Source organism: Mesitornis unicolor, unplaced genomic scaffold (assembly GCF_000695765.1).
Source record: "Mesitornis unicolor isolate BGI_N332 unplaced genomic scaffold, ASM69576v1 scaffold47819, whole genome shotgun sequence".
NCBI classification, from domain to species: Eukaryota; Metazoa; Chordata; class Aves; order Mesitornithiformes; family Mesitornithidae; genus Mesitornis; species Mesitornis unicolor.
In genome coordinates, this window is record NW_010206109.1 from 3,475 (window position 1) to 27,017 (window position 23,543).

At 37.4% G+C, this 23,543-nt stretch overlaps 1 protein-coding gene across 1 annotated transcript in view; it reads right to left on the minus strand.

Moving 5' to 3' along the window:
* The window catches only part of LOC104546284 (E3 ubiquitin-protein ligase UBR5), a gene marked incomplete at its 5' end in the record, with an annotated part of 24,090 nt that extends 3,027 nt beyond the window's left edge, over nt 1–21,063 (minus strand). The window contains 24 exons of the mRNA XM_010191638.1: nt 1,902–2,170; nt 2,492–2,749; nt 3,664–3,795; nt 5,373–5,484; nt 6,207–6,330; nt 6,544–6,783; nt 7,347–7,507; nt 7,733–7,862; nt 7,964–8,090; nt 8,171–8,289; nt 8,385–8,531; nt 9,453–9,544; nt 9,974–10,122; nt 10,982–11,079; nt 11,403–11,526; nt 11,946–12,041; nt 12,418–12,569; nt 13,850–13,976; nt 17,227–17,271; nt 17,913–18,123; nt 19,232–19,429; nt 20,359–20,513; nt 20,713–20,824; nt 20,920–21,063. Of these exons, the coding sequence (XP_010189940.1) occupies nt 1,902–2,170; nt 2,492–2,749; nt 3,664–3,795; nt 5,373–5,484; nt 6,207–6,330; nt 6,544–6,783; nt 7,347–7,507; nt 7,733–7,862; nt 7,964–8,090; nt 8,171–8,289; nt 8,385–8,531; nt 9,453–9,544; nt 9,974–10,122; nt 10,982–11,079; nt 11,403–11,526; nt 11,946–12,041; nt 12,418–12,569; nt 13,850–13,976; nt 17,227–17,271; nt 17,913–18,123; nt 19,232–19,429; nt 20,359–20,513; nt 20,713–20,824; nt 20,920–21,063 (3,522 nt within the window). The remainder of the gene's footprint in view (nt 1–1,901; nt 2,171–2,491; nt 2,750–3,663; nt 3,796–5,372; nt 5,485–6,206; nt 6,331–6,543; nt 6,784–7,346; nt 7,508–7,732; nt 7,863–7,963; nt 8,091–8,170; nt 8,290–8,384; nt 8,532–9,452; nt 9,545–9,973; nt 10,123–10,981; nt 11,080–11,402; nt 11,527–11,945; nt 12,042–12,417; nt 12,570–13,849; nt 13,977–17,226; nt 17,272–17,912; nt 18,124–19,231; nt 19,430–20,358; nt 20,514–20,712; nt 20,825–20,919) is intronic.
* Between the last annotated feature and the right edge of the window lie 2,480 nt (nt 21,064–23,543).

Here is a 23,543-nt window from a genome sequence, read left to right on the forward strand (position 1 = left end):
CACATCTTCGACTCTTCATCTTATGACTACCCAGCATCTCCCAGGTGCGCACATCTTGGGGATTCTGGTTTAATTCCTGACTTTCTGGTAGCTTGAACAGCCCTCATCCTGCTATGGCACTCACGAGCCAGATGTCTCACCATTCTTCACCCCTTGCAAATTACTCAGCAAAGATGACAAAGACCTGCATAGAGAACAATGTCTGCATATAAACCTCTCCTCCATGGTCCAGTCTTTTCCTCACCTGCTCCCAAAACTGGCTCTGGAGCCTGCTTTTCATGCCATTTGCTAACTCCATTGACCTGTTGTTTTTGTTTTTTTTTTATCATTCAGACATCAGTCTGCTTTCTCCTTTCCTCTACGTTCTGGTATTCAAAAATACACCTCACACTTCAACTGTTTTTGTATCCACTAAACTAACAAAATGCTGTCTCAACCCCATTTCTGTGTCCAAACAAAACTTCCACTGTTGAGCTTTCACACACTAATAAAAATCTCTTGCTGCCTCAGCTGGACAGCTGCCCTCTTCCGTGCACTCGTCTGGCAAAAAGGTAACCTCTGCAAAACAGCTCTACTCAGCAGAGATGATATTCTCACACTAAGGATCTCCTGAAGAGAAATTTATTTTAGCCTTCTCCATAATAAAACTATGTTCTCTTATTTCTTTCCCTGCATATTTCACCCAGTGTTTGATCTCACATTATCTTTGTAATGTTCCTCTCCCAAATTGGAAGCTTTTTTCTTCCATCACACTGTGGAAACAGAGCCATACAAATATTCTGTAGCTCAATTACAAGTAAATATATTGTCATCCAGTTTTCACATCCCAGCACACAATACTACTGACAGAGAACAGCATGAGTTGATTTCTTGTGCTCCCCATAGCAGTGGTATCATTCTGACAGTTGATTTTTGTACTAAATTCAGTACAGATTATTTCACTTTATACACTTGCCTACACATTCAAGCTGATAGATACTTTCTGAACACACTGAAGTTCCTCCTGTGTTGTTAGCCTCTGCAGCTTCCTTCTATACAAGTCAGATACCAGACTTTCCTTTCACATGTTTTCTCTAAGGATTCATTTTACACATAATTTCAAAAAATGAGAGTCAAGAGCACCGTATCAAAAAATATACACGTAACAGGGAAAGGATGATCATGTCTTTGAATGAAGGGACAGTGAACAGTACATTTACCTGTACAAACCTTTTCTCATTCAATTATTTAGCCCTTACTAACTGTCTTCTTTTATAGACTCCACAGTTTAGGTGAAAAAGAATAGGAAAAAAGATCTCTAGTAGAGATCACTAGTATCTTCAAAGCAGTCAATCTTGACTTATTAATTAGATGCCAATCAGACTTAGTTGGGAAAAAAATCAACTTAAATTCCTTTTTTGAAATAATATATGTATATGAAATATGGACAATTTAATTAAATTAGTAACTCCAGCTACTTCAGTGTACACTATCTCCCTCATGAGGAGAGGCTGAGAGAGCTGGGACAGTTTAGACTCAAGAAACAAACTCAGGAGGATCTTATCAGTGTGTATAAATACCTGCTAAAAAGGTGTAAAGTATACAGAGCCAGACTCTTCAAATAGACAAGAGACATAAATTGAAATATTTGGAAAGTCCACTAAAACTCAAGAAAAAACTTTTTTACTATGATAGTTGACAAACACTTAACAGGTTGCCCAGAGCAGCTGGAGTCTCTATCCTTGGAGATATTCAAAACCTAAGTGGACACAGTCCTGAGCAGCCTTCTCCAGTTGACCCTACAGGGAATTTGGACTAGACAATCTTCAGAGGTCACTTTCAACCTCAACAATTCTGTGTTTACCTAAAACACTTATCTATATTGAAATTATGTTTCTCTATGGAGATTTGGATGTTCTTACCTGCAAGTTCACTGCATCCTGGTAAGTCAGCTTCACTGCAGCTGGGATCTGGGAGTATACCAAGTGATTGTACTTGGGAATCAGACCCATCAGATCAGATATCTGCCGTATCACAATGCTGTATGCTCTCGCTAAACTGCTTGCAGATGTTAAATAGCTGCTTGCATTGCTGGCTTCAAGTGCTGCAGCTGCTGCTGCAGCACTCGTACTGATGGTACCACTCCGACGTAGGTTTGATGGATCAATGTAAATCAAGCCTGCTGAACTTGCTAAACATACAAGAAGGTATGATATTAATGACATTTATTTAACCTTTGTGATGTTTTTTCTGTATTGACTAATATCATGAACATTTCTGGAAATAATCTTGTAAATACTACTGACATCACAACTGTAACTAGCATACTCATATCTTAAGAACTAGATTAGATCTTTCCATTTTTAAATTCAAAATCGGAACTAGCACACTCAAGATACTGTCCTTCTAAGGCAAACAGGTAACATTTCATCCTTACGAGGACAATCAAAAACAGAGGAAGGAACAAAGCCGAGTTAACTGACATTCGTGCACGCATTTTACTCGGACTTGCCTGCTGGAGCTGACGTACTAGAAGGAGTAGTACTAGTAGTTCTCTGGTTTTGGGTATTACGCACAGCCCATTGCATGGAGCGGGGAGCTTGGGCAGCACCATTGGCATGTGAGCTATTTGTGGTTCGTTCCAGAGGCTCATCGAGCATGAAGGTCTCCTGCTCTATGTCATCACTCTGACTGCTGCTGCTATCAGAGTCACTGGAGTCATTTGACTGAGAGTCATCTTCAGAAAAAAATGCTGGAACGCTGCTAGCTCCTATTGAGGAAAATAAGCAATAAACAGTAACAGACAATTGCACTTGTGGGCACGTATACATGTATTATGTCAGCATTATAAACTTCTTCCATGAGAAGAACCTACACGTATTAAAAAGTTTCAAGTACCATTACTAAAAATCTTTAATAAATTATAATTGTAACACATACTGATTTTCCATAGGTTTCATGAAAAAGCAGTTAAGTCTACTTGTATTTCAAAAGACAAATTCAGAAATAATTTGATTTAAAAATTCTTCACTGATTCTGCTCCCAGGCAACTAGTTCTAAAAATTATGCCTCTAAACTGGACAGTAGAGCAGTTGCTTTCAAAAAGCCTTAAAATGATTGGTCGGGTTTTCTGTTTTGTTCTAAACCACATCTAACTTCTACACTAAAAATGAGTGAAAACATTTCATTTCACTTTACAAGAGTGACAAGTTATCTCTGGCTAACATATGCAGAAGCTCTGTTAGAGCAAAAAAGACAAGGCCACATCTTAAGGCATCTCCTTGTCCAAAAAGTCTGCATAGTAGCTTACAATTACAGGCAAAGGAAAAGCAAAGGAAAAACAGGAAACGTGGCGATCGCAGAGGTGGGTGAAGAAGTTGGGTGAAAAGAAAAAAGAAATGAAGGGGAAAATAAGATTACAAGGGAAAGATATTTGTTAAAATGCCCTAAGCAGGTAATTCTCGCTCTGTCCAATATAGCTGTGAAGTAGCAATTTCTGCAGTACACTTCTGGAATGTTGGATGTAGTCCAGCTCCAAAGGCAAAGAATAACTTTTTTAGATGAGGCCAGTTCTGCCCTTGTTAAACCTATATTCAGTCACTAACGCATTTCTTTTTCCTGTACGACCTAATCCTAACACCTACCTTTAAACAGTGAAATTGAACACAGGATGAAGTGGCGTACCTGCTTCTGACCCAGCAGTCGCTGCGGTGACAACACTTCTGCGCCCACTCGCATTGTCCTGATTGCTGTGGTTACTCTCACTGTCACTTTCTGTTTCAGCAGCAGCCAGCAAATCCAGCTCCATATCGCTGCCTAGAGAAACAACATAAAAAACATCTCATGTTTAGAAAGAGAAAACAAATAGAATGACTGCCATGACTCACCTAAGACACATTAAACAAAATGCAGAGCCTCTTAGTATAGCACAATTTAATGGATATGCAGGAAGAAGTCACAAAAGGAGTGCAAACATGCAGCATAATGTGGAGCATATTTTCTTATTTTCCAGCAACTAGCAACTCCTGGCCCTCTCTCTGTACTGTACATATACATTCAGCATACACACTGAAAACTAAGACTTTAAGGATTCAGAATTAGTCACTCAAGCCAAAAGACTCCAAAACTCTTCATGCACATGCATTAGGACAATTAACCATATGCTATTTCAAACAAATATCTAAAGAATACCTGAAAACTTAAAAAAAACCTCCAATAAAAAAATACAAAATGTTAAGAATTAAATGTTCTGAACACTCAGCAAGCAAATAAACATATTTCCTGTGCTGTAAATGGGTTGACTAGCAACACAAGGCACAGTCAGAAAGAGAAGACAATAATATTTTTTTTAATCATAGCTTTGGGCCATCTAATCCCACACTAATAAAGGTAAGTAATATTAATGGCAAGAATTTTCCTACATAATGGATTCATTTTGTCTACAAAATATTGAACCATAATTTAGTATTTTGTGATGGGCTTGAAAACTGGTTCACCATGATTCAGATCACTTTTGAGAACGTATCTACCGTAACCACTATTCTATCATTAGCCATTCAAGAGCTAGGCTATTGTTTTATCCTTCAAATAGTTTAGGTCAACAACATTTTACAGTAGCAAATACAAAAGGCAAAATGGGATATTTTGTTTTATATTAAATGGACATACATACGTAAATGTAGCCTGACCATGAGCCAACAACGTGCCTTTGTGGGCCTACTATGAGTTGTCTACAATTCTACCCACCTCATAGAATCATAGAATACCAAGCTGGAAGGGACCACAAGGATCAGCTAGTCCAACCTCTCAAGGTAAAAGTATAGTTTAAATGAGATGAGTCGGCAGCCTGTCAAGCTGAACTCTTAAAACTGACCAATGCAGGGGAATTTAGCACTTCCCCTGGGAGATTATTCTAATGTCTTTTACCATGAGACCAATCAAAATTTCTTCTGGAGTTCAGTCGGAATCTCTCCAGAAGCAACTTGTGTCCATTACCCCTCGTCTTTTCCATGTGACTCCTTGTGAAAAGGGAGTGTCCCTTGTCTTGGTAGCCACCCTTCATGTACTGGTACCTGGTAATAAGGTCCCCCTAAGCCTTCTCTTCCCAAGGCTGAACAGGCCCAGCTTTCTCAGCCTTTCTTCATACGGCAGCCCTTCCAGTCCTCTGATCATCCTCACTGCCCTTCTCTGGACCTTTTCCAACCTGTCCGCACCTGTTTTGTATAGTGTATAGTATCTCCTTTTGTAAGATGCATGGTCTGAAACTCTTGGATTCTCTCTATTCATGCAAGTCTCCCAAATCACTATCACTACTGACTCCAAAGATGCCTTTTGTTTTTTATGCACGGTTTATTCTTCCAAGCAGTAATGTCCATGATGTACATTATACGTACCATCTTCATCATGTTCGTCATGTTGTCCTTCTGCTTCAGCATTTTCTTCACCATGCTCTTCCTGTTCATCATGATGGTCTTCTTCACCAGCCACTCCCTCGACCACCTCAACCTGGAAGAAGCATTGTAATGTTATGCTAGAATACCAGAGATAAATCTACATGTTTTCAAGAACTCAGTTGAAAATTTGATTTAAAAACTAAGAAACAAAAAAAACACATCTAAGAAAGATGACCTCACAACTGAATCAATGTGAATAGAAAATGAAGTTACAGCCACAGTAGTTGTACATGGTTTTATAGTCCACAGTGTTGTGGGAAAAAAAAGATCAGGACCACAAATAAAACACAGCTTTGAACATTAGATTTAATGCTGAAAGAGTAAAACTGACTATAAAACCTAGAATTAGTTTCTAAATATTGAAGAACTACCAATCTGGCAAAAGACCATCTAGTTCTCTAATACAACCTACATAACAGCAACCATGTGCTAAGAGACTTGAAAAGTGATTTCACAGGGAGTTCTAATACAGTGTAAGTTTATATATAAAGGAAATTACAGGTGTATTTATTGTAATCATACTGTAATTCTGTCAAATGCAAGGCATTTAGTATACTCTGAAACGATTAATTATTACTAAATACAAAAAAAATTATTACAAAGCTTTGTTAAACAAAATGTTTATGGCATGGTAGGACTTACTGAAGTACTATTCAGTATCTTCTGCAAATCCAAGGTCTTCATGCATGGATTTCTGGTTCAGATGTTAAAGCTTGTGCTAACACATTAGGTGCTACACTGAGAAGAGAAATAGTACAAAAAAAGAAAACTGACCTCTTCTACATCTGCTGAAACGATATCATCTTGCTCTTCATCCCTGCCACGAACTGGCTGTGACTGGCTAATTCGTCTTTGCTGAGGATTCCTTATGATGTAAGATGACTGAGATTGACTAGAACTTAAAAAGAAAAAAAGTGGATTTGGACCTCTGAACATTACTGAACCTAAATTATTGTAGAAATCTGTCAGTAGGAAACCACTTCCAAAATGCTTAGCCAGCATAAGAAACCTTACCATATTTCTGTTAACGAAAAGCCAACAAAAACCCAAAACAAAACCGCCTTTAACAAGTCTTTGAGAAGAACTAATAGTGAGCTTTAGCAAATTTTACCTGCTAGACTGGTCAGATGATGGTCTTGGTGGTAGAGGCTCCACAGAAAACAGTTCTTCACTTCCCTGCATGGCATCTATACTAGTGCTAGCAAGAGTAAAGGGTGCTGTAGGACGTGCAATTCCCATCCTAACTGGAATAATTAGAGATTCTGCTACATTGCACAACTCTTCAACAGCATAGGGCAATAATGCCTGGAATACGCGTTTACATTTTCCAATTGGCTGTGGAATAAAGTTGCTAGGGAAAAGAAATAGAAAAATAAAGGTCAAATAAGTCTTAAAAAAAACACAAAACAAACCATAATTATGGGAATATAATTTTAAAAAAAAGTCAAGACAATGATCTTTAACAGATAAATACATTTGAGTGTGTATAGTAACAATATGCATAGTTATTGAAGACAGTTAAAACATCACTCAGTAATTTGAGACTACAGCTGGATATCTAAATTATTACAGATGAACAACAATAGATTGTAATTTTGATTAACATGTTAAAAAAAAGCCTACTTCCAAGAATCTTAATATTTTAAACAGAAAGTTTCAGTATGAACATGTAAGTTTAACAAGCGTATTAAAAAGCTACATGATATACCAGCAGCCACTGTGCAGTCTTGAGGTCTGCACCTTTCCACGCAATGCTGGCTACAGACCGAAATTCAGATGTTTCTGCCTACTGTCGATGTGTATTAGCTCATTCATTAAGAAAATAAATACTTAAATTTAACGAACGAAAACAAGCAGAAAACCCAACCACCACCAAAACCACCACAACCAACACAAACTCTCCCCACCACTTACTTTTTCTTTTTGGAGGAAGCCATTTCTACACTAAGAATGACAAACACTCTTGCCACAGAACGCAGGAATCTCATTGTAACAGCAATAGCTTCTTCTCTGCGTCCTGGTGTATACTTGTTTTGTAATTCCTTTACCAGAGTACCCAGCAAAGTATCTAAGAGCTGTAGAAACAGGTCATTACAACCCCATAATGGTGTGCAATTTAGAAGCATGAAACAAGACAGATTGAGATTCAGAGGGAGACTACAGACATAGCAGTATGAATTCACAAAAACATGAATAACTAGAAGTTATCTTCAAATTTGTCTCCAAGCTTATCACCTGAAATACACTATAACATCACATTATTCAGAATGTCCTAGTAAAAAACAACTGGGAGGGCTTACCAAAATGTCTGCTGTACACTTGACAATAAGGCAGTGGGTAAAACAGTCCAAGCGAATAGTTCCACTTTGCTGATTAAGGTAAACTTGTTCTTCAGGCAGAAGATGACCTATCCTACTACTTGCACTAAGACTTGGAAAAAACAAAAAGAAAGGAAATAGATTTCATGTAAGCCAGCAGGTCTTCAAATATCAGAACAAACTTTACATTGACAACTATTTGTAAATACACACGGGTCTTTATTTTCCTGGGAGCCAAACATGATCATGGACTTCAGTGCATTCCAGTCTTGCAGAACACGTTCCAAAGCAAGCTGGGCAAATCGAGGAGGTTCTAAATCATGATCAGGCATATCAGAATCTAAAAAGACAAAAAAGCCATATAAGAAAGGGTTAACAAAATACAGAATTTGCCATTTATTTCACTGAAACAGCTCTTACCTTCAGGATTTGCAGTTTTACGATTACGATCTTCCCTAATTCTAGGTGGTCTGTACTGGCAGTGTTCCACCGTTTGCCTGGCAACTGTCTGTACTAAAAACAGCAGCAGATGTTCTCCCCTGCAGTGAAAAAATGATTAGAGGAGATATGATATACCACATATTTAAAAAGAATACAAATTATTCTGCCTTAGTCATTGCAAATATGAACTTGCCTGCTATTTGGCATGGTAACAAGATTTGTGGTTGTAAGCAGGCGGTAAAGGAGATCAAGGCGAGCAGACTTTTGTCCAGCAATTAGTGTTTTACACTTGCACTTTTCCCAGCAATCACAGTAGGCTGTTGGAGATGTTCGTTTGAGCCTATAAGAAACAGAAAATGTGAGGTGCAACACTGTGGTATATATTAATATAACAAATATTTTCTACACAGGCTGAGGGTGTTAGTGTACACATTAAGATCCCTGCTAGTTTTTTTGTTTATTATAGTAGCAAGATGCCAAAACCCGGCTTAAGAAAGAAATGCCGTTTATGTATGGCAACACTTGGCATTTGCTATTATTGTTTCCTCCACTCATTTTAAGAGAGCCGTTTCACTACAGAGTTTTTCATAGTACTTTATTAAAACCCAGCCAGGGCCATTTATTCTTCCCCCAAATAGCCTCCAGCTAAGAAAGTTGGAAATCCTCATGACACGCAGCAAAATCTCAGTAATTGATACAATGCTGAGAATATCTGTATAATTCTATATGTTAACTTATTATATCAAGTATATTAATGCTGTAACATTTACACCCTCTAACAGTGGCCCAAAACATCTGCAGCATCAAAGCTTTAGCCAGGTTGATCAGAGGCATCTTGACTGTTCAGTTATCTTAGAGATCAATATGCTACACTTCTTTCTGAAAATTTAGAAGAATGATCTGTCATCAAGATTTACTGGCTTCAGAAAACTCCTGGAGGCATCCACAATGAAAACATGGCACTATACAGATATACTATTCTTAGAATATTAAGCACTTTGAGGGTGTTAGACTTACTAATTTACTCCAAATACTACAAAGTGAAAAGTACAAAGACTGCTTCAGGTTACTCTTTCAATTCTGACCCATAAAATAAACCTTACAGAGCAGAAGGAAAAGAAGGTATTTAAAATACTTTATTATTTTTCTGTTCTCTAATATCTGAACACTTCAAGCAAGGGAAAAAAACTATTAACTACCAGAAAAAAAATGATAGTACAAAATAATGATTTTATTACAAGAAACAGTACGCAATACTTACTTGCAGTCATGTCCTTTGTGACAGACTCTTGCACATTCTGTGCAACAACAAAGAGATTCCAATAGGCCACATGTTCGGCATTCAAATATATCCTAAAAAATTTACCAAAAATATTATGCATAGCTTTCTCCCTACAGCGCTTGCAATCTCACAGCATTTGAGGTTACAATAAAATTGCACTTGCTCAAACTGATGCCTTCCCTTAGAAGTAAGTCAATTCTAGAAAGTGAAATTTTGTTGCTAGCTAGATTACTCAGTGTTTTCAAAGAGCTGCCTCCATCAAATTTTTTGCCAAAGCTGGCCAGAGGAGGAAAACCACACCCATAAACAGCCAGATTCTGACAATCCCAGGCAGCTGAGAGACCAAAGCAACTAGGGTCAAAAATAACTATACCAGACTTAGAAGTTATAGTAATGAAAACAATGCAACTGTAATAATTTAAAAATTACATTAGTAGACTAGCACAATACATGGTTGAAACACATTCCTTCTACTTAAAAAGAAAAAAAAAAAGCCTTACTTGGTTAATATGTTCTGCACCAGTCCATGTAAAACTGCACGTATCATTACAACACAAAACATACAGAGGAGAGTCATCTGGATTGGTACCAGAAGGACAAACCATTCCCATAAACACATCATCTTCTTTTTCACTTGAAGTTGCTTCAGCTAAAAGAACAATAGAATATCAGTGTTAAAAACAACCCCCAAAATAACAAAACCCACCAACACTTGACATACGCTTGCCATTACAAAATCCCATACAGAATTAGACGTTTGAGTAAATTCTCTGTCAGTTTTTGGAGAAAGCTTTCTGCTAGTCACATTACAGGCATTTCTTATAGAAGTTGCTCCAAATTCCCAAATGAAAAGCACAACTACCAGCTCTTCCCCAGTTTTATTCACTGATGTTCTAATCAATTCAGTGGATCATCAATTTGAAGGATTAAAAAATAATCTATGGGTGATATTCTTCTAAGGAATACACATAGTCCTTTAGTCCACTTGTCACACACCAATTAAAATCTGTTTAAGTTTCTCCTTAATTTCAAACTTCACATATTTCTCTTAAATAATTAAATACTGACATCAAAAGAGAGTCATAAAAATATATGTTTGTATAGAAGTCTTTTTAGGACCAGGATCTAGCTTGGCATTCTGCTTTATCATAGAAGTTTTTTTCAATTCAAATAAAGAAGTTCCAGGTGATACCTTTGTGCTACTGAAAAATGGTCCAGTAATCCACTGATGTTTGTAAAGCAATGAAATGCTGAAAAGACTATAAAGAACACAAAAGCAATAATATTGATAGAAATCTATCATAATACACACTACAAAAGAGGGAGATATTCCATAATAGCAAAATTTCCAAAATATACAGTGTTTTGGAAAGAGGTGTTTACCACCATCACCAGCTGCTCTATCACATATAATTTCACACATAAGAAAGCACTATTAATAATAAACCTGCACACATGCCAAACTTTAGAAGGAAACCACAAGCTACTAATTACTGAAACTGGTGTACCTTTAGCAATTTTCTGTGCAGTTTCTAGAATTGTAATTGCAGCAGGATATGCCCGGCCACTAACTGCTGACATAAACGGTGTCATGCCTCTTGCATCCCTATGGAAAAGAACAACAAACAAGTTCAAACACACTGATTTTTTTTGTTATAACAGGAGAGGTAGGAAACAAATATATGAAAACTTAGCACTGCCAATCTTGTGCAAAACAGAAAAAACAGGGAGTGAATAAGCACTTTTATTTGTTTTACTTCTGTGAAACATAACCAACTTTAAGAGATGGCAGGATGTAGCCAATAATCTAACATTCTCCATTTTAACTAATAAACCTTTAAATGACCTTTTTAGAAAGGCTTCTATGTAATAGATTTCAGGTGACATAACATTACAATGAATGGTGAGATTTCACATGAAAATCCTTACTTGGCTGATAGTAATTCTCGAAGATAAGGCTGTAAAACAACACTATCGCACAGTAATTTCAGTATGAAATGAGCATTTGCCTTCCGATCCTTTGATTCCACTACAGATGGTTCAGTAGAAGGACCTGTAATGAGAAAAAAAAATTGCAGAGAAACAGTTTTTCTTCAAAAAATGACTACCTATTAAAACCAAATAATTCAATATTTCACGGGGGTGATTAATCAATAGCTTGACTATTCAGTGGTTTGCATGTTACAGCAACATGTCACTGAAGTACTGCAAATTTCAGTTTTAAATTCTGAAATACAAAACAGTAATCCCAATTTCATACTGATTACCATATTTTTACATATTTGTCATTCCCCAGGTAAAAATCGTTTTTACATAAAACACAGCATAGGACTCCAGGTACTTGCTGTGCACTTGTGAAATTCTGCTTCAATCCAATCTTCATTTTCATATGCAGAAAGTCTGTGCAAGCACAGCGAGCTTTTGAGATAGTTTTCCTTCTAAAGCATAATCAGATAAGCTGTATGTCCTCACCTGGTATTGTGGAGGTGCTAGGTCCTTGGCCGGTGCCAGTCGCTGCTGTGGTAAGAGATCCCACAGCGGGGGCCAGGATAAAATCAATGTCACCATCTTTCAGTAAACAGAACAGCAGGATGTATATCAATACATAAAAACATCCCTAACAACATGCTCTTTCTGCTATGTCTAACACACCGCACGTTTTCTGTATTTAACTGTTACTCTTTCCTACACATGGCCACATTCCTAGAGTAGTAATGTAGCTCAACATTACAAAACACACTAAACAGAAGTTTGACACCAGTGTTAGAAAGACACACTGGATTTAAAAACAGCTTTTAAGTCTCCAGTAAACTCATGCCTTGCTAGCTCAATGACATTAGGTATTTCAGTTTCACACTGAAATCTAAGTGATTCATCTCAAAAACCATAGGTTCCTTTATTAAATCTCATTCTACAGTCTAATGCGATACATGAGCAGACTTACCTGGATCCATTGCAGGAGGATCTGGAACCCAGCTGGGAGGAGCTATTGGCGGAGAAACTGGGTCCTGATGATCACTTGATGAAGCACCAGCTTCATGTCTGCCCAATCCAGCCGCTCTCAAGGATCTTCGCATCATTTCCCTTAATCTCAAACTGAATACAAAACCAAGGTAAAAATATTATCTCGTTTTCATTTATAATTAGAGTATTTTAAAGCAGGTTTTCACACTGAAAAAAAGGAAACTATTCTTATCTCCATTTTATTTCAGCATAGAGAAGAATGAGCAAAGAGGTATTTTTAATTCCTGTATTCCATCTTGTTGCAACAGAATACAATGGCCTGGGAAGAAGAGTCAGTCAGCACTATACCAAGACAGATCTACGCCCAGAGCAAATCCCTAGTCACCACAGCACTGTCTCTTGCAGGGAGAGGCTGCTGATGGGTATTACCGTTATCTGACATTCCTTTTACCCCAAACTCATTGCCAGGGGTGTTAAGCTTGTGCAAGGATTTGCTCTTCTTGCTGCAATTCTTTACAATCTAACTGCATGAAGAGGTTAATGAAAGAATTAAAATGGGGCTTGAAAAAAATATAAAGGTGGTTTTGTTTAGTTTTATTAAATACACTTCCTTTTAAAAGTTATGTCTCCTACAGAATGTGGAAGGGAAGCTTCAGCCCTTACCCTTATCTCCCATATCAAAAAGATGGTGATGAGGACTGTAGCTTGGGAAGGATAAAGACATCATTTCCTGTCAATTGCTTTGACTACAGAGCTAAGTAATAAAATTATACTATGGCCTCACTCCAGAGTGCTCTGAACTGACTAGAACTCAGCACAGTTACCTTCAAATTCCCTTGATGTGAGCACCACTCAGTTACCATCATGGAAAGAGGAAGAACATAAAATTCATCAGAAATTAGGATTCTGACAGGGTCAGAAATCTATCCTTTAAAGCCACCTTGACACAAAGGGCTCTCATTATAACAATGGTTGCTTAGGAAAGAATCAATTTAAGTTCTTCCTCACTAGTGTTATATTTAACTCAGTATTGTTTATCTGTGTAAGTGACCACCTCCCTCAGAAATTATCTTAAAAGAACAAGCTTGGGCACTATTTAGTACTCTCACTTTCATTCTCCTTGGTAAAGAACACTAGAGCTAACTCCCAAATTCCCCACAAGGAGAAGCATTTCCACATCACAATGTCCTGACCCCAGAAAACAGAATTAGTTTAGAAATACCTCACCATTAGCGCTCACATCAGAAAAGGCTTCAAAAACCCACTAGAGCTCTAGTTTGGTGCTTGACAAAGTGAAATTTGACTTCAAACTAGCAATAGAGCCCATTCTTAAACTAAACTGAAGGAAAGAATGAGAGATTGGTAATGAATACAAAAATTAGCATACAGAGAACAAGAATTAGTCAGTTTACCTTCTGCTGCTTGATGATCCTGCACGATTTCCTGGACCATTACTTGACACAACAGAGATTGCATTTGCAATAGCTTCCACAGCTGAAAGCCTTTCAGCAAACGTATTCCTTTCAGAGCGTTCTGCTTCTGAAAGATTAAGAAAAGTATTAGTGTCAAAATTTCACTTGGGAAAACCATAAGGCAGGAGTTTAAAGTATGAAATGTCACTAACCATAAAATCTTTTCTGCAACTTTTTTTTCAAGATTTAGAGGGACAAAGTAGGTTCATATACCAATTTTTATTTTGGACAAGCTTAGCCATGATTCTGACTGGGTTTGGTTTCTAAAAGGCCATAAAGGAAGGAAATGCAAGGCACTCAAATTCCAGAACAAGCTTTCAGTTTTCAGTATCATCAAGAGACATGGACCTATCACGCAGCTGATTCCAAACACTTGCTGAGTCACAGCTTCAAAAGTAACGACCATCAAAAAACCCAGACCAGAATACCACAAAAAAACGCAACAAACCACCACACTTGACCCTGAACAGCTGTGAACAACAATGCAAAGCTGAGGGCCTGTAAGATCCAGACTCTACATTATAAGCATGCTTCAGAAAACTAACTGCTTTGTGAGTATAATAAGGTAGCACAATCAGTTTAGTCAGAAAGAATAAGCCTTTTTTTCTAACATCTAAAACCCCAAGCACCATAACACCTAAAGGTTCTAGTCATAACGAGGACCAAATTGTGCCAAGTGCTATACAGAATATAGAAAAATGCCTGATTATACAGTTACAGTACAACTTGAAGCAGCCACCTGAATCAAAGACCTAACATAGATTTATCTCCAAGATAAATACACAGATAAAGCAGTAAAGTCAGCTGTGCAAGGTTTGCACAGAGTAACAGTCATTGTTTCTTTAGGAGCTACTGGCAATTAAAGATCACGTAGCTACTACAGAGCAAAGTAGGAATCACTAAAGCCATGGATCCAAAAAGAAATAAGAGACACTTTCAGCCTATTACAGGCCAGAACAAGGGCAATTCTCCTTTCAACAGAGTGAACAATTTTTGGTACAAACTAGAAGGAAAAGGTGTATTTCTGATTTAAAAAAAAAAATCCCTTAAATTAACTCCAATAGTTCTTTCAGGATATGTCTCAAGGTTGCTATGGCTAATGCTCACTTTCCATTTTCAAACTGACAGTCACCGTCTTCTGCAGTCGTATTTTCCCCACTGATAGTACTAAGACCTGGACCTTAAACAAGAAGGTACCTACTAATACCTCTAACTCTGAACTGATAGAATAAGGTAATTTGATGGTGTTGGTCAGCTTTTATTGTGTTTATTCTTTAGAGCTTTCTATTCATCGCTAACTGAAGTAGCAAACTTTTTGTTTTGCTGGTCCTCAAGCATGTGCAGGTTTCTTAGACAAAAAACACCTACTACCAACAACAGACTCCAATCAATCACTTTGCATCAATCAATCAAGCACTTCACATAATATTATTCTTATGCCCCTAGTTCTATACTACCTGACCTGCAGTTGTAAATGAATTGGCATTGTACTTGTGCTGTGCTCCTTTCTAAGACCCACTCGTTCTCTTAACCCACAACCCATCACATAGTACTTCTGGACCCTTCACACAGAGGGTCAGAGCTCTTACCAGTGACACCTTAAGCAATACAAACATCCTCTGCAACAGAAATTTCACTGATTCTTAGTCCCACAGTAAACTGTAACTGCATTTTAGCTGTTCCATTTATCAAGTTAGTATTTATTTTTGGAAACTCATCCACTGTAAATGCCCTGGCTCTAAGGGTAATTTGCTGTTCTGTTGTCTATTGAAAACTCAGTTTGTAGGTGTTCAGTAAAGTTATCTGAAATTCAGTATCAGAACTCTTTAATGATTTCACATGCTTTGGACATTTCTTTTGAACCTGTCTTTTCCAAGATCCTTTCTATTGCCGTGACTGAGAAGATATCAAATCACAAAGAAACAGAGAAGCCTTCCCCGAGGCTTTACAGGTCTGGGGCCACCTTTCCTGCAATTCCTTTATCCAATGCTGCAGGAGCTATGACAAAACAAGACACTGGATCTGAGAACAACAAAAAGCTCATCCTTGCCCTCAATATTCCCTTTTCTGGCATTTAAGGAAAAACCTGTATGAAGAAGAGTGAAGGATGTCAGGCAGGCACTGATGGGAAGGGGCAATATGGTCTGTAATTGTTAAGGATCATCATATCCAGAGTCTGGAATTGAAGCCTTTATTCCTAAATCAAACTTCTTTTACAGATTAACAGCAGATGGCTGTATAACTTAGAGACAGTAGCATCAGTCAGCACCGCCCTCCAGACGATGCACAGAATATAAGACTGTCCTAAGCCTGTTAACAGTTACAGTGGAAGGTGACTGTGATTTGAATCTAAAGATATAAATCCCCTTTTAAGACAATTTTTGTGAGGGGAAAGAGAGAGGCAGAGGAGTATTAAAAGTCTATCAGGTTCATGTTTTTCATTTTTCAGAAAGTTAAATTACATCCAAATTAAGCTACTGAAAAAATGTCAAGGTTGCAAAGACAAGCACTCAAATTAGAAAAAGTCAGATTAAGTTTGCCCATGCATCCTTATTTCAGCTTCTTTGTGTGCTTTAAGTAACACAATCTTACATAGTTGAGTTTTGTTTGTTTGTTTTGGGTTGGTTTTTTGTTCTCCTCCCCCCCCCAACAAGACCCCTGCCTCAATCAGTGCACAGGATGGACGACAGACTACAGATGAAGGGTTGTACAATGAGCAAGCTGTTTATGCCTTGTTTGCTGCAGCGTAATAAGGCAGCAACAGCTTGGCAAGGAGCGGGGGGAAGCATCATCTTGTGTTTAATGCCACTGAACATCACTTTGGAGAACTGGAACCTATTTCTGCCACACATAACAGCAAACAGAACTTTGCAAAACAAATTTTTACAGATGATTGTGATACATTTTACTCATTTCTGGACACCTAAAAGGTGCTTGACTCACAGAACTAATTGACATTCACAGAACAACTAAAACTACTATTAATCCAGCTCTAAAATAAATTTACCATCTACTCAGAAAAATGAGATCAGGCCCTAGGCTTCCTTCTCAAACATAACCCTTAAAATCAGTTAATAGCTTTGAATTCAGAAAAACTTCAAGCTATGAGAAAGCTGCAGCATTACCCCCATTTTATGAATAGGGATATGAGGAACAATTAAGGTCTACAAATGACTAAAACTCAATGACAGCACCATACAAAAATCCCACAAGGAAGTTCATTCATTATTCAGTGCAGGGTTTGTATGGTGTGCAGTAAGTAGGGAATGGGGCCACACACTGAATGATGAGGATAAAAAGAAATATTGAATAGCTACCCATTCGGTGAGCACCGTCCATCTTGTGCACTGAATGAGGTAGTCCTGTGGAAAAAATAGTATGATGGTGTAATTAAAGACCATTTCACAATGCACACCCATGTATAGCACATGGGTAAACTTAATCCTGGCATCTCCTAATTATTGAGTGCTTGACTTAGCAACCTTGTTCTGTTAACATACTTTTATATAACAGTATTTAATAGACATTTTTAAATGGTGTCAGTAACTGCCATTAACAGAAAGTCATCCTTTCACATTTCTTAATACGTGCCAACTGCAAGTAGCATTTCTTACTGGAGGTATTAACATATGCTATAACACCTGAAAAATATTAAATACTGTTTCTCTTAAAAGTTTACTAGTGAGTGATACATTGGGGATACTAGTGGCATAAAGGTGGAAAAAATACTTCTTTTCATCTAAAATTAACATGTGGATGTAAAAAGTTTGTCTTCTGCAAACAATAAAAACAGCTTACTGTTGAACAAATTAACTACTGAATTCTTATAAATCCTTAAAAGAATAATACAAATGTTGTCTCAGCACCTTTGAAAGGCTAGGACGCATTTTAAGTGCTAAACTTTAAGATACCCATATATGAAGAATTCAGCCTTTATTTCAAACGTTCTTGAAAATGCATGGAGTTTATTTTCAAATTATTTTCATGAGATTGTTGAGCTCACCCTCTTCCTCTTTCGTTTCTTTGTTGCTGGTTGGAAAGCATACAGACACACAAGCATGCAGAATATTGCGGTTTCCGTCACATCTGTGGCCAAGGAACGTTTGCAGCACTTGGGGATTCTGATCCAGGACAACTGCTTGCTCAAGATTCATCAAGTATTGTCTACAAGCCTCATAGTCACACCGGAGAATGTGCTGCATTAACGTTTGCTTCTGTACTCAAAAGAACAAAATATTTTAGCAACTCCAAATACAAAAAGCAGAGATGCAACTTTGCTAAGTACTTCTAATTTCCATTTTTTTTAATTAATAGAAAGGTCTAGGACACTCGCTGGAAGTCAGTGCAGGAGCTGCTGAGGATAGGCATCATCTCAATTACAGCACTGTTAAAACCTGAAAACAGCAGGCATTCAGGCACAGACAAGCTAAAGGAAAGGAGAGGCTTAAGCACCAGAAGCCATCAGGCTCACACCAGCGTGCCTTTGGCTTCATAGCCAGGTTCCTAAGATGGATCACTTCTATTTCATGGCTACACATGAGATGGGAAAAGCAGTACAACTGAAAAAACTAAGGCATCGACATTAACTAGAGCTTACATATTTGTTTTAAGTAAGTGATACACACACTGACAAGCGAACAAATAGAAGCTGTGGAAAGTCTGGAAGACTCACCCTGTATGTAATAAGCTTTTCCACAGTGGTTGAATATTCCACTGTGAAATCAATCTCAGTCTAACAGGTACACAATATCTCCTGCTGGCAACATCATACACGGCAGATTAAACTGCACCAAATCACTGACAGATTTATACAAGTATTATACACAAATCCACAGCAGAACTATTTATACAGACCACAAATGAGTACAGAACTCTACAGGCAATTCAAGTGGAAAAAAAATCTTCACTTGACTCTCATGATTTCCTAATGTATGGTTCAAATATAAGGTTAAAACATAAGAAAAAAAAAGAACTGCATTCACAAGAAAACAAGTTGTTGGATCCCTCAGAAAAAAGTGCACCCATATAACGAATAAAATTGTATACTCTTGGCATACATAAAAATGTAACAGTTTTAAAAGTAGTGCCTAAGAAAATATTACTAGTTAAAAGCCTGATACAGAAGCCATGCACCCCCAAAACCAATCTTTCACTTTACTACATAAATTTGTGTTTTCGTGTTTCTAAGAGAATCTTTGGCTGAAACTAGTTTCTTTGAAATAGAGAAAATACAAATAGATCTGAACACAAAGCTGCTTTAAGCATAACTTTATAAAAGCAAGAGGAAAAAAACACAATTCAGTAGAAAAGAAAATATTTTACCTCAACAGCCATAATGATAATAGCAGCTTTCTTTTTGATGGTCGAGTTAGCAGGAAGATTTGTTAAGGAATGAACACCCATTCCAAGACTACTAATAGGTGGAAGATCAAGCCAGTCAGGGTCTCGTATCCCACCCATACAATCTTTTGCCATTGGATAGATTGTACCATTTCCATCTCTAAGAATAATAGGAGATTCCTAAATATGGGGGGGAAGAAAAGTTTTAACGTTAAGTCTCCACATTTTATAAGTACTGTACTTCCCAAAAGGTCCAGTTCTGCTTGACTGCCAACAGTAAGAACAGTTTACCTAAAATTCTCATTTATGCCATTGTTTCTTGTCATTACAAGTGGCGCAGCATAAGATACCAATTCCCTTTCTCAAATGCCTGAAGTGTGCTTAACGTATTAAGTACTATTAAAAGTAACTTTTTTATGACATACACTCATTACAAAACATTACCAGTAAACCATATAGTACCTATACTTTTAGCTTATTTAAATGCTACAAAGAAATTTGAATATATTGAAATGAAATATTCAAATTCAGTTCTTTTGCCAAAAATGTTTCCTTCAACTATCCTAAGCAAAGTATACTGTGTTTGTGGAAGGTACTAAATGGTTTTGTTATCTTTTCTCAGTCCCCTTCATGGATGCCTGAACAGTGAAATCAAGCTGTATAATCAGATAAAATGAGACACTTAACATTAGATACTAGAAAAAGTTGCACAAAGCCCAAACCCATCATTTTTATTATCAAATACTGATTTTTTTTTGTTTATGTTTCCATTTATTCTCAAGAGTGGATTTTCATCTGACTCAATTCCAAGATGTAGCTAGATAACAAGTTTACACTAACACAGGAACTACTCTGTCAAGTTTTTTTCTCCCTTTTTTACTTTCCATTCAAGGTAGAATTTGAGTAAGATTACTAAAAGTGCTTAAGTGAATTAGATTGTTATTCCCCTCGTGCCTTCAAAATATAAATGGTAGTCTTTCATAACCCATTTGAAGAAACACCGTTTGCCAGCCTTTGGAAAAGCCTTACAAAAGGCTGTACCATCCCATTCAAAGATGACGGAAGTGAAGTGCAGTGAGGTTAAATGATTGAGATACAAAACCACAAACCTGTCCAGCTGTAAAAATAGCAACACTTCTCTCATTCTGACCCAGGAATGCAATGCTGCTAGTAGGGAAATTATTTTCCTGCTCAGCCTTTCCTGTGGCAAGGTCAAATATGCAGTATCGAACCCAGTTCCCAGTTTTCAGAACAGCATGCACTCCTTCAAAGATACATGAAGAAAAAAGTTAATGTCTTTTACTGATGTCATCCAGTAAAAGAACTCCTAACTAAAGCATTTTTAAGGAATTACTAGTATCAATCGAAACGACTGTTTATGTTAGCTAGACAGTTTTGCACTAGGAAGAGAGACAGGTAATAAAGGATTCAACACACTATCTTACGGGGTAAATCCTACTTACCTTTTGAATCTACATTTACTGCTAGGATCTCTGTTTTTTCAGGAATACACAGCTTTTTAGGTGTCCTTTGAAAGCAGTCAGGAACTTTTGGAGTTCCACCAGTTTTTACAACCTGAAAACATACGTAAAATTTTAAGATGCAATTAAGCGCACAGCGCTGACATTTCCAGATACCGGTTGTTTTCTCAGCATTTCACAAAGACATACCTGCAGTTCGTCTATTCTGAGCAGCCTACAGTCTTGAAGAAGAGAAGAAGGATCAGGGTCTGAATTTGAACTGCTCTGGCAGTTTGCATTACTGGAGGTGCCTGGAAATTTCACAGCAACGTAAGCACCATCCACTTTTAGCACCTACAAGAAGAACACATTACAGTTTTACCAAAAGCTCTGAACAGAAACTGTTTAGATTTATTTGCTTCAAAATAAATCAGACTTTTATCACGAAAAGAAAAACATTTACAGCAACCAGTGATAAAATTGTACAGCTCTTTGTCATTGGCCTTTTTGATTTGCTAAAATTACTGAAATTTAAACACGTGTGTGTTTCTTAATGACTTCACAAGCAATCTGATTCAGATCAAAGGTCCCTGCATTTCAACATCCTATGTCTAACAGGAACCAAACACCAACTGCCTAGAGAAGCTCCTACGGATACTTCCCTGGTATCCTTCCAGTTTCCATCTACCGGAAACAGCAGGATAACTTCATGTTTAATAGCCTGGAGAGACCCTTCTCTTACTAATTTGTCCAATCAGTTCTGCAAAAAATACACTATCCTTGTGGCAATGAGTTCCAAACGCTGGCTAACAATTCAACAAAAAAAAACAACTACACCGAGCCTCTTACTTTTATAAGTGCCCATTAGCTCCTGTGCTACAAGGAACAGGAAATCAGTCTGCCTTTTTTTTGGTCCTAGCTAAGAATTTTTAAAGCCTCTGTTACAGTCTTAGTGCTCATTCCTCAAGATGACTGCGCACAGTGGAAAAAAGAAATGTTGGTTTATGGGGCTATGACCTGTTCCTTACACTCAATGATGAAGTTATCCACTCAGTCCCTTAGGGCAGAAGGACACAGCCAAGTCTCTCCAGACACACTTCATGCGTCTGTGTCTTTCTCTGCCCCAAGGAAATAGAAATTATTCAGCCCCACGCTGGCAGAGTCATTTCTGAACCTGTAAGGCTCTCTGAAGAGCTGCTGCCACGCATATCTAATCAGAACTGTCAAAAAGGGTTTCCTTGATACAGAAACATCTCATGCTATCACCAAACAGCAAGGCCCTTGGAGTTTCAGGTTAAGACCATTATTTGCTCAAAAGGAAAACAAAGCTAAGAGGGAAGGAGGCAGGGGGGAGGACAGGCAATGTTCAATTTTGAGTAGAAATGGGCTCTCAGTATGGTCTCAATCTTGATCAAAATTAGATACAGGCAACCATCAATCTTGATTAGGCCCTAATTTCTCAATAGTTTCTACACAGAAAGTGCTTACAAAGCAACATTAATGATTTAGATGCAATCAACTTTTTAGATAAAGTCCCTGACAATAAAAACCATCTCTCAAATTTTCAAGATATTATAGGTAATAAAAATCCAGGCATTTCCACATTTTCTTCCAATTTCTCTAGCTAGCTGCAGCCAATCAAGAATATCAGAGAAAAGAACATATTGACAAATACGAAGGTATTAGCAGATGTGTAACAAATATTACTGTGGATAAAGTTGGAGCACTTGCTCCCCGTATGCTGAAGTGTCACTCTAGTAGCAGAGTTTCTAGTTGGAGCAGTAGAGCATCGCTGATGGCTGTAAGAATACTAGCCAAAAGTTTCAAAATTCAGACCTAGGCAAATGATCTATAAACATTAACTCTGATCTAGACTATACAAGGACAGATTTCTATTGAAACTTGCAAGACAACACTCTAGACAAAAACTGTGATTATGTAAAAAAATTAATAAACTAATTAATAAACTAAACAAGATAAATGAGCAACATCAACATTCCTCTTTCACTTAAATTATCTAAGTCTGAATTAATTGATTAATAAAGGTACATTTAGACGTTTTAAAGGCAATCGGACTAAATCGTAAGCTTGAAATCACATTCCAATGGTTCAACCACAGCTTCTAGCCTGATATATGTTTTTAGTTTGCTGTTTGTTTTGTTGTTTGGTTGTTTGTTGTGGGTTTTTTTCCTAAGTGTTGCTACAAAAGTTTTGTAACTTTGGTCTGCTTCTGAAAACAGAAGATTCAAAATGATCAAGTACCAACTACCTGGCCCATAGCAGGGCTTATGAAATCTTGCTTGTGAAGCTCCAAATGTATTACTGGGGCGTGGGGGGAAGAAACACACCTTAAAAAAAAGGCACAATTCCCAAAATTTTTAAAGCATCCTATCTCCATAACTGTAAGTTTTCTTATACATGCTTTCTGCCTGCCCTTAGTGTTATCACCTACATCACATGTCACTTACACCACTTTTTAAAGTCCTGGAACTCCACAGTGACTCAGAGTCCACATGCCATTTTGTTTCTTTCTTATTTTGTAGTTCAAAAAGAAAATAACATATTTTCTAGTTTTTAAAAAGACATTTATTAAAATCTGGTTGAGAATAAATTCACCTCTTCAAAGGGCAATTAAAATGCAGTTCTTCAGGTTAAGCAGTTACTACTACAGCTACTGACTGCTACACAGAAAGAAAATAAAATTATCCATTGATGTAGCAAGCAACCAGGAGCCGGAGTGAACCATCAGATAGCAACTGTGCCTAGAAAGCTCCAAAGCAGAAATGCGATATAATGGGCTGGCAACTAAACAAGATAAATGAGCAACATCAACA